Source organism: Coccinella septempunctata, chromosome 2, assembly GCF_907165205.1.
Source record: "Coccinella septempunctata chromosome 2, icCocSept1.1, whole genome shotgun sequence".
NCBI classification, from domain to species: domain Eukaryota; kingdom Metazoa; phylum Arthropoda; class Insecta; order Coleoptera; family Coccinellidae; genus Coccinella; species Coccinella septempunctata.
Genome location: NC_058190.1, coordinates 1864734 through 1877004, shown reverse-complemented (window position 1 = coordinate 1877004; position 12271 = coordinate 1864734). Strand labels below are relative to the sequence as shown.

General features: G+C 34.9%; 1 protein-coding gene across 4 annotated transcripts in view; it reads left to right on the top strand.

Moving 5' to 3' along the window:
• LOC123308631 (serine/threonine-protein phosphatase 2A 56 kDa regulatory subunit epsilon isoform) overlaps positions 1-12271 on the top strand; it is a 55454-nt gene that overhangs the window by 24318 nt on the left and 18865 nt on the right. For all 4 annotated transcript variants that reach the window (XM_044891382.1, XM_044891383.1, XM_044891384.1 and 1 more), the window contains exons 4-6: positions 3134-3335; positions 3474-3665; positions 10269-10498. In XM_044891382.1, coding sequence (XP_044747317.1) covers positions 3134-3335; positions 3474-3665; positions 10269-10498 — 624 coding nt within the window. The remainder of the gene's footprint in view (positions 1-3133; positions 3336-3473; positions 3666-10268; positions 10499-12271) is intronic.

The window sequence follows — 12271 nt, the reverse complement described above, 5'->3', positions numbered from 1 at the left end:
CTACAATACCCCTTCAAATATTTCAATGAAATTTATCATAAATGTATATTATGAATCAAGGGGCATTTTTTAATGTATCTCTTTGCTTAATTTCCACCAGTGGCGTTCGTACGTAATTTGACCTACCTATTTTGCCAGACATTGATGGTATGCCACAGATTTTTCATGAAATAAAAATTATTTTTGAAATTCCCAATAATTTCTTGCCAAAGTTAATCACTTGACTTTTTTCAATCCGATTCACGGTTTCCGCTTAAAAAAATAAAAACCGTTTATCTGCATGATCATAATAATATCCTTAATACATACATATGACAATTTCACCATGCAGAGACATACGTAGATTTTAGTTTTTAGATGAAACCCGTGCGTCGGACTAAAAAAATTCAAGAGATCAAATATACTCATAGTTGAATACAGTCAGTGGCGTGCCACTTTTGTCTAAATAATACCATCCTGTATCTCAAAATGTAAGACGTTTAGGTCATATGTTCATATGAAGTTTTTTTCTTAAAATGGGCCCAAAAATCACTCCCACAAATATTGACATTCAATAAGGAAACACCCTGTATATTTGCACTTTCTTACACGAGGCAAAATCACCATTTCAGTAAAATTTGCATTTTTGAAATTCTATGAAACCATTGGCCACAAAATTGTCCACTTCCAATAAATCTCCACCTCTATGATACGAATTGAAATTTTCCGTTCATATAAGTTCAAATAGATGAAGAGGGGATCAATAGTGATGGACTATTCAATAGACAATAATGAACACTATTGGTCCAACCAAAATGAAAATATTTGTAGACAAATAAACAGGCAAGGACGGTTTGGATCCAATGTATGGCTTGCAATGGGGAATTCTCCTCAATTTGGGCCATCACTGCATATGCAAGTTTAAACTGAATAATCATTAGTTTCATTCCGATTTTTTCAAATTCACCGAGGAAACTATTCAAAATCATCCTTCAAATATGAGATTTTAAAATTTAAATCGCTTTGTGCGGAGTTTACGATATGGCAACAGCGCCTACTAGAACAACGAAAAGAACAATGTCCGATCAGCTTGTTTGTGCAATAACAGCTGTTGATTTACAGGCGCGTACTTACTGGCGAGCCTTAACTGCAACCGGCCATAAAAATCCCATAAAATTTTACGACCTTCCTCGTTCGTCACAGACTTCATAGCCATCTTTGTCTATCTCATCAAGATAATGTATTTGTTGTCCTTTATTATCAAGGCATATTTCAGTCAATGTTGCCAGCTTGAGCAATTCTCACAAAACGATTAAAACTTTAAACCCATTTTTCTTTTTCATTTTTGGGTGCTAGAATATTTTTTTTGGGGAACGGTTGAAATGGTTATTTCAAAATGTGACGTTTCAAAGACATTTCATAAAAAACACATCATTTTCGTCAGAATGAGTATTCCCTATTGTGAACGGAAGATTTCCGAGACCTAAAATACGTGAAAAAAATTTGGCTTATTTGAATATTTCGGAAATATTTGTTGAGGAGTATATTGACAATATTCCTCTCAGTGAACCGAGGTTGCTTTCTTATCAGCAGGATGGCGCACCTGCCCATAATTCGCAACGAACAAAAATCAAATTGAATAGTTTATTCGAGAATCAGTGGATGGGAACGCATGCTCCTATTACCTGGCCAGTAAGATCACCAGACCTCAATTCTATCAATCCTTTGGATTTCTTCGTGTGGGGATATGTTAAAAATAAAATTTTCAAGACTCCAGTCATCAATATTGAGAACTTTTCATAAGTTATACTAAAATTTATCATAGAAATTCTGTTCGATATTTATTCCAATTGAGAGTGAAACATGAATTACTGATTTTATTGAAGTTATAGGTGTTTCAGCTAACCAATGGAATTATATGAACGTAAAGTTTCAATTCGTAACATCGAGATGCAGATTTATTGGGAGTGGACAATTTTGAGGTCAATGGTTTCATAGAATTCTATCGAAAATGCAAATTTTACTAAAATGGTGATTTTGTCTCGAATAAGAAAGTAACATCGACATATAATATATTTTTGAATCGTTAATTTTTTTTGGATATGAGGCCATAAAAAGAATCCATTCGTATTTAAAATAACTAAGTTGTTTTTTTTTTCACCCTCAGTACAAGAGATAAAAAAAAAGTTGAATGATATCGTATATCCAATGAAAAAGTGCCCGTAGAAAGTTTTTACCGTTTCCAGATATTTTTGTAAATAAAGAAGATATGGCACCTTTTCGAAATCGACAAATTATCAAAATTTTGTCCTATATTCAAGACGAACGAAGATATCGCGAAACGGTTCTCTGTAATGGACTTTTCACGAAAATCGAGACCAGGACTCCTCTCAAAGTTTTAACCAATCTAGTCTAGAAGTACCAAAAATAGCCAAAATCAAGCAATTTGGGATATCCTGTACAATGGGGAATTCTCCTCAATTTGGGGTATCACTGCATATGCAAGTTTAAACTGAATAATTATGAGTCTCATTCATGATTTTTTCAAATTCACCGCGGAAACTATTCAAAATCATCCTTCAAATATGGGGTTTTAAAATTTAAATCGCTTTGTGCGGAGTTTACGATTTGGCAACAGCGTATACAAGACAATGAAAAGAAGAATGTCCGATCAGATCAGCTTGTTTATAAAATAACCGCTGTTGATCTATAGGCGCGTACTGACTGGCGAGCTTCAACTGCAACCGGCCATAAAAATCCCATAAAATTTTACGACCTTCCTCGTTCGTCGCAGACTTCATAGACATTCTTCTTTGTCTATCTCATCAAGATGATGCATTTGTTGTCCTTTATTATCAAGGCATATTTCAGTCGATGTTGCCAACTTGTGCAATTCTCACAAAACGCTTTAAACTTTAAATACCCATTTTTATTTTTCATTTTTAAGTGCTTCAAATATTTTTTTGTGGGGAAACGGTTGAAATAGTTATTTCAAATGTGACGTTTCAAAGATATTTCATAAAAAAAATTCGTCATAAGGAGTATTCCCTATTGTTTATCACAATGCTTAGCATAATTTTCATCTTGTTTTTCAACATTGACATGATAATAATTATTAAAATATGATTTTAATTAAATGCAACTTATGTTACAGATTTGTGTATGAGACTGAACACTTTAACGGGGTGGGTGAGCTGCTTGAGATTCTTGGCTCTATTATCAACGGGTTCGCACTACCTCTAAAAGCGGAGCACAAGCAGTTTCTGGTCAAGGTACTGATACCTCTGCACAAGGTGAAGTGCCTATCCTTATATCACCCCCAGCTGGCCTACTGCGTGGTACAATTTCTGGAAAAGGTACGGTGTCAAAGACTCATCTTGTTAAAAAATTCGTATTTAAATGTTTGCCAGAGTTTCATAAAATGATCAATGGATGGAAACGAAATTTTTTTTTACAGCGTTGCCAATTAAAATGATATTTTTGTTTGTTTCCAGGACCCAACACTAACAGAGCCAGTAGTCAAGGGCTTGCTTAAGTACTGGCCCAAAACGTGCAGCCAAAAAGAGGTGATGTTCCTTGGTGAGATAGAAGAGGTGCTCGACGTTATTGAACCTTCTCAGTTCACTCTGATTCAGGAGCCGCTATTCAGGCAGATTTCTAGATGCGTCTCCAGTCCGCATTTCCAGGTAATTTTCTATTTATTTTTTGAAAATACAACTAATATTCAACAGTTTGTTGTTACTATAGTTGGCTCAAAATTAAAATTTTAAAATTATTAATATTACAATTGGGAATTGTTGTTAAAAGTTGTCAAACTGACGTATATGGACCCTTTCTTCGAAGACTCTGTTTTTGCTCATTATGAATTGGTTTGTATTGTTTCTCGGTTTGTTATATTCATTCTCTGCTGTCTTTTCAGATTAAATTTTGTCGTTTTTGACCATAGTACCGATGATTGAAAATACGACTAATATACAGGGTGTACTTGGTGGGGATTGTTTTTTCAACAGAAGGTAGAACTGGGCAAAATGAAGCCTTTCACCAAAAATCACCTATACAAAGTTGATAAAAAAATTGAAAATGATTACTGCAATAGATCCTACTACGACCCTAGACTGAATTATCGCAAAGCAGTGGGAAAAAACTTATAGATTCGACCATGTGATTTCGTTTAGGATATTGGCTCATTCGATATTTACGTTGTAATTAAAATGGAAACTTAGGTTTGCCGAATTGTTCTCATTATTTTTTAGTTACTTACACCATTTTATGAAATGACTCATTTCGATACCAACTGACAGAAGGGATTTAGGACACAAGTGTAAAAAATAGAATCATACTTCAAAATATCACCAATAAAAATCGTCTAAATTATTCACGAATTTTTCCACAATGGGCATCACAATCTTCTTGTTCGAACATTCCAACAATCGTCGTAAAAATAGGATGAAATGGGGAACATCATAGCACTTTTTCAACATAACTAACATTAACACTTTCATGAAACTGTCTCGATTTTCAACATTTTTTTTTTACCCTAAATTGCACGATACATCACTTATTATTCTCTCAAAAGTGACCTGTTGATTCATCTAATCCGATGAACTTGGTACTGAACCATTCATTGTCCAGCCATTGGTTTATGTTTTGTTTCGTTTTTGCGATGCCGGAGTCACCTTCCACAGTCCCTTACTTGAAATTCAATGAAATTTTGTAGAACTTCTAGGGGTTGTATCTCATCAGCCATCTTGGATATTTTATATAGACAATTTTTGGTTGAACGACTTACACTGCGCAAAAAAATTAACGCACATTATGGAAATCTCGAATTTATTCTACAACTGAAGGTGTTCTCAATGATAATTATTTTTATCAGAATTATGCATGCATATGTTATCCACTTTCAACGGTTTTCTTCAATACAGATGTTTTTTCCCAGCTGGTATAAAAAAAGATGATATTATCAGATTTTGAATGTATTGGCTCCATTCTAAAATCAGTTGTTCTCGATCAATTCTAGTGATCAATAGTTTTTCTTTCGTTTGATTTTCAACACTCGATCGCTATGCAACGCGAAACACGCAATTTGACCCAAGAGGAATGTGCCCAAGCGGTAGTTTTGCGAGAAGAAGGGTGGACATACACAAGAATTGCAGAAAGGTTTGGAGTTTCCCATACAAGTGTGTCCAGAATGTTGCAGCGATTCAGGGAGACAGGTATGAATGTCCGAAGACCAGGACAGGGTAGACCACGGGTAACAACTGCCATTCAAGAACGTTACTTGAGAGTTTCTTCGTTGAGACAACGGTTTGCAACCGCTCGCCTCCTTCATATTCAGCTTGAGCAAACTCATGAGGTGCAGATTAGCACTCAGACAATAAGAAATCGCCTCAGAGAATATGATTTAAGGACTCGTGTCGCGGCAAGAGGCTCTTACCCCAGCCCATCGAAGGGCGCGTTTGGATTTTGCGAGAGAGCATATCCATTGGGAAGAGGCCGATTGGGAAAGAGTTCTCTTCACAGATGAGTCTAGATTCTGCCTCTACCATTGTGATCGACGTTCCCCTGTATACAGACGTCCACATGAAAGATATGCTCAGTGCAATTTCCTGAATACTACTGGTTTCGAGAGAGGATCGATTATGGTATGAGGTGGAATATCTTTGACTGCTCGCACAGACCTAGTGGTCGTTGATAATGGAGCTATGAATGCTGATAAGTATATAAGGAACATTCTTGAAGAGCATGTAGTGCCATTTGCCCCATACATTGGTGAAAATTTCATTTTTATGGACGATAATGCCAGACCCCATCGTGCGCGCATCGTTCAGGAGTACCTTGAAGAGGTTGAAGTCTCTCGAATGGAATGGCCAGCAAGAAGTCCAGATCTCAATCCGATTGAGCAGGTTTGGGACAACCTCAATAGAAGGCTGAGAAGTTCAGAAAATCATCCAGCTACTCTTAATGACTTAGGAATCCAACTCGGAGAAATATATAGAAATAAAAAAATGGTGAATTGGCAAAATTTCTATTTGCAAATTACTTAAATCGCGACAGTTTCGAGATGGGATTTATCTCTTCTTCAGGCTAAAAAAAATTACAAGACATTGTAAAACAAAATATGACAAACTACACCTAATAAAGCTTACCGAAATAAATACTTTTACAATAATATTGGTAATTCAAATGTTTCGACATCACACAGGCACTAAAAACTGGATTAGATGTAACATATTTTTCCCATTCATATTTATGTATGTGGATGATATTTGCATAGCTATCCCGAGGAGCTTGTTAGATTATATTTTGAATATTTTTAATAGCATAGAGCCTAATCTCAAGTTCACATTTGAATTAGAGGATGATGTAAATCTTTCATTACCCTTTTTAGAAATCCTGTTAATTAGAGATCCTAGTAGTAAAAGTATAAGAACGAATCTGTATAAAAAAACCCACGAATACATGCAGGACAATTAATTATTGGTCCCAACATCCATTACATCAAAAGATGAATATCATTAGACAGGGATATTTGAGAGTGCTTAGAATATGTAGCCCAGAGTTTGTGTCATCCAACTTAGATATTTTAAGAAGTGACTTAGTTAAAAACGGTTATCCAACGAGATTAATTAGCAAATTTGTAAATTCTAACCCTAATGCTATTCCAGTCAACGATATTCGCCCAAATAACATAGACAATGATATTGTTAAATTTGTTAAACTTCCACTTATTCCAAATTTGACACACAATCTGAAAAGAGTTTTAAAGAAAGAAAACATGAAGTTCATAACTTGGAGTGACAACACTTTCGAAAAAGTGTTCTTTACTAAACTAAAGGACAAAGTTCCTAAAAAATGGGAATCTTATCTAATATATAAGATCAATTGTCTACATTGTCAACAAAGTTATGTAGGAACAACTAGGCAACATCTTTGTAAGAGAATATCTGATCACAAATATTCGATTAAGCATCCCTCTGACAACAAAACGGCCCTAGTCTATCATCATCTTAGTACAGGACACATGTTCGATTTTAATCTCGATAATGTTGAAATTTTGCACAAAGAGAAAAATTATATTAAAAGATCTTTTGCCGAAATGTTTTATATAAAGACGTGTAACTCTGTAAATTATAGGACCGACATTGATAATTTGAGCCAGATTTATTGCAATTTAATTTCTAAATATTAAATGATTTGTGGTAGGCCATTAGGATACAAAGTGAATGTGAACACAAGAAATTGGATTATAACAACTAACCTCGTCGTTGGAACATGTCTGATTGATTGTTTGTGTTTAGAATTCTAGAAGGTTCCATCTAATCCAGTTTTTAGTGCCTGTGTGATGTCGAAACATTTGAATTACCAATATTATTGTAAAAGTATTTATTTCGGTAAGCTTTATTAGGTGTAGTTTGTCATATTTTGTTTTACAATGTCTTGTAATTTTTTTTAGCCTGAAGAAGAGATAAATCCCATCTCGAAACTGTCGCGATTTAAGTAATTTGCAAATAGAAATTTTGCCAATTCACCATTTTTTTTATTTCTATAACGATTTCCTGACAATCTTAGTACTAGAGTATTGTAACTCGGAGAAATCTGGGAAGGATTAGATCAGAACATTTTGAGATCAGTCATTTTGAGTATGAACCGTCGTTGCCGAGCTGTAATTAACGCAAGGGGTGAAAATACCAAGTATTAAATCAGCATTTCAGAATTTTGAAAATTGTTCATTTCTCTTCTTTCACATACGATTCGGTGGAATCCTGAATTTTTCTTCCATTTAATGTGTCTTGTTTCGTTCAAAACCTTCTCGAGGAAACATAAAAAATAAATTATAAAGTCAATGTAGAGTTAACTTTCATGAAAATTGAGATTTTCAGAATGTGCATTAATTTTATGGCGCAGTGTATTTCGAGTTCTACTTTCTGTCGAAAAAAGCCTCCTCTTTGAAAACACCCTGTATAGTGTGGACCAACAAAAATACTTAGATTTTTCCGACTTTGTAATGAAATTGTGAAATTTCGAACCCGTCAATTTCTGCTTCGAGGGGGAACAACTTTTCCGCTTTTTTTTATCCCCGTTACTTCAACCCCCTAACGAGAGTGAGCACAAAGCCTTGATTTTGAATGTGGATGAGGGGTGTTGCAATAACTAATTTTGAAGACCGTATAGAGTACAATCTGATCCTGTAATTTCGCTTCAAAATTTCCATCGATAACGAAATGACAGGTATAATTGAAGAAAAGTACTTATTTTTGTGATCAGTTAAATGGTGGAAATGGGCACTATTCATTTCCATGTAGTAAAACAAGTTTTACTGAAAACGTTCCAGATTCTGGTGTAATATGACATTAATGATTGAATTTATGTTCAAAGATTATCATGATTGTTGTGAGTGAAACACCAGATACATCGGACAATTCCCTAGTATTAAAGGTCGGCTCCATGACCTACATGACCTAAGACAGCCACGTCCCTCGCTTCGTCTCTTTCATGCACCCATTATTTTTGTTTCGTCTGAACCAGTATCGTCAAATTTGGCAACCATTTGTCGTTTGTTAAATAAATCCGCTCTTCTGTTCGCGCAGAGTCGTTATTTCTGAAAAATAATTTTTTCATTTTCACCTAATGGGCTAGTTTCCTAAAACTCCAAAACCGAATTTGAGATTATTAATGAAAAGCCTTTTCTACTAGTTATCCAACACGTAAAAGATTCGCTTCAAAATTCAGACATTTCAGAAATACACCCTTCGAAATTTCGACTATGGGAAGCTTGTGACGTAGAATGCCTTCATTAAAGTATAGTAATTTTTGTTAATTCGACAACACTGGAACGGATCAAGAAGATATCCACAGATTACAAAAAATTGTTTCTGTAATCTGTGTCTTTACCTTCTTAAAACCGATGACATTTTGTGTCATTATGTGTTTTTCTCGTCAAATGTGATCATCAAACTTGATATTTATTACGTCTATGGTGATCAGAAAACTTTCATGACCATTACTGACACAAATGGGCGTTGCCGGATTGTAAAAATGACGTAGAATGTTCACAAGAGCACTTCTGAAATCAGAATTTTCGTAATCGAATATAGACAAAATGCAATATGTTAAAATTCGAAAAAAATATATTTCGAGGTATTTGAGTTATAAGGATTTTTATGACATATATTTTGAAATTTAGGAAAATACCCCATTGGTTGCGAAGGGTTTACGACTACTTTCAGATGATTATTATTTTGACTATTGAGCAACTAAACAGGCGAAAATGCTTACCCCAACGGGTTTAAGAAGAAACCTAGGCAAATCTCCAAGTGAAGGGAAACAGGGAACTAACCTTCCTTCCGTACCAGCTTCGTGGTTTATCACCTCGCTGATATAGAAAAAACAAGGCACTCTCCACTCAAAGTTGCTCAATATTTTAATTGATTTCACTAAAGATGATAAATGCGACGATATTATCAGAGGATAATTGTTATTGCCATGATTGACAGACGAAGAGTTTTGTTTCCTGTCCGCAAGGTGTTGCTAGCAACTGGGACAAAGAACGCCCGATAAACCCGAGTCAGGCAAGCCAATTCTCTATCGGACACCACTCTTTATTTTGCGGATTACACCATTTCAATTATAATACAAATTTACAATCGCTTTGACACACTTGCAACGTTCTTAAAAATGCACGATGGACCAAGGTCAAAAACACAGTCCGTCTACTTTTTTTTTAACAACGTTTTTACTAAATACCTTCGAAATGTGTCGAATACGAACAATATTCCCGAGATAAAAATGCACATTTCCTCTTTCACTATTTTCGTTATTATTTCATTATCGATGGATATTTTGAATGCAAATTTCAGGGTCATATAGTACTCGATAAGATCTTCAACATGATGTATCGCAACAGCACTCATCCCTATTTAAAATCAAGGGGTTGTTTCCCCCCCCCACCCTGTTAAGGGCTTGAAATTACGGGAATGAAAGAAGCGAAACAGTTGTCCCCCCTCAATTCAGAAATTGACGGAAAATCGGGGTGTTAAATTTTCGTTAGTCCACCCTTTCTCCAAGGTATGGTTTTACATGACGAAGCTTCGAGACCAATAGCGAAAGTTTATATCGATTCAGTCTATAAATCTCCCTGCAAAACCAGAATTACAGTACAGTGACATGGCGTTAGTTACTCGTTTTAAGGAGATTTGCTTGTTTCCAAACTTTATTCGAACATGATAAATTTTTGTTAAATAATGTCGTTCGTATTGTTTTATCGTATAACTCCTTTTTTTTTGCAGGTTGCCGAAAGGGCGCTCTACTTTTGGAATAACGAATATATAATGTCTCTTATGGAAGAAAATAATCACGTCATTATGCCAATTATGTTTCCCGCACTGTATCGCATCTCGAAGGAGCACTGGAACCAGACCATTGTAGCTCTCGTTTACAATGTACTGAAGACGTTCATGGAGATGAATTCGAAATTGTTCGATGAGCTCACGGTCAGTTACAAAGCAGAGAGACAAAAGTGAGTAATACAACATTTATTTATCAACATGATCCTACTTCCTGACACTTTCTCATACTTCCCTTGTTAACAAGATTAAAAGAAAAAGAAGATCGGTAGATTTAATACAGTAAAGTTCATGAAAACTCTTATGAAACACCGTTTTTCGACGTGAACAAACAACTTAGTACTATCCCTAGTTACAAAAATTGACACCAGGTGACGCACCGTGGAGTAATCTAAATAAAAGAAATACCTATATTTCTTATTATTTCAACCAATTCTCTTAAAAATAGAAGGGAGACTACCTAAATGAACAGTTCCCCTAAACTGAAAATTTTCAGAATTATCAAGGAAAAGCTTGAAATAAGGGAAAATAACAATTTCGAACTGCCTGATTAGTCTGTGGCTTCCAGAAACACAGAAAAAAACTGAAATTCGATGTCTCAATAAATAATTCTGACATTTCATGAAATGTACCGAATAAATTGCATATTTGTTTGTATTAGGATGTCTAAAAACATGGTGTATGCCCTCGTCAATTTTTGAATGGAATGACATTAGACTAAATCGAAAATGAGAGATTCGTTTCGTGGCGGCGCCACCATGTTCTATCCTTGTTCTATGAAAGAAAATCTAATGATACTCTCTCGGTTTATTTTGTTCTTCGTTGATATTGATCACAGATTACAGTCATCTCTGTGTTCCAAAAAAATGAACCGGACTATTTTCTCAGCTGTTAACGAATATTTGTGATTTACACTTGAATTTTCGTTGTAAAAACGAATCTGCAGATATTTCAACACTATCGAAGGATTCGGAGGAGTACTTCTATTTTTCTTCAAGATAATTTCTGTTTGACAAATTGTATTCATGAAGAGGGTTATTCAACAAGATTTCAATAAAACACAGTTAATTGGCGAAATATTCAATATATTCAGTTGACAGAAACCCAATTTTCACTATACTCGTGAAGAATATTTGAAGAACAGACTCGAACAGATTAACATTTCTGTTTCTCAATACATGCTCACAATTCACATTACGTATTTTCGATGCAGTTCCTTTGATTAAATATTGCTGAAGTTGCCATAAAACTGTTAGCTCTATCCGTTCCGAATGTTCATTTGATTTGGCTCTGCCTCCATTTCCTACAACAACTAAGAGTGATCGTCCAACAACACCGAATTCTTAGCTGTAGTTCTTGATTGTCCATACAGAAAACTGAACGACATGTTCAATAAATGAATGTTGTAGGACCTTTCTCGAAACTAATACATTTTCACACACCAATAATGGCTTATAAATACATCACATTCGCAAGTCGTAGGAATATATTCAAATTATTTTCAAATATCAATTGACAACTGTCAATTTCTAAATAGCGCTACCTACAGTGGGAAAAACGAAACTTATCTTTTATTTTCGAAGAGGGAAAAACAAAATCTAATCAGTGCATACACCATGTTTTTAGACATCATAGTTGGTATTAATAAAAATCCATGAACAATTCGTGAAATGTCAAAATTATTCATTGGATTTTACTTCTGTGGTTTCCAGAGAAGTCGCACTTCGTTTTCCATGATAACTCTGACTGCCAGTTTCTTAATCGAATTTCAAGTCCTTTTAAGCTTTGCTTCCCTAAGTATCATTTTTAGTAGGGCTAAAGGGAGCTTTAGTAATAAAGGGACTCAAAGTTTGATTATGAAACTGGCCAAGTTATAATCTTAGGTATATATATGTATACATATTCGATTACCATTTCATTTTCGATAATAATACCCAATTCAGCTT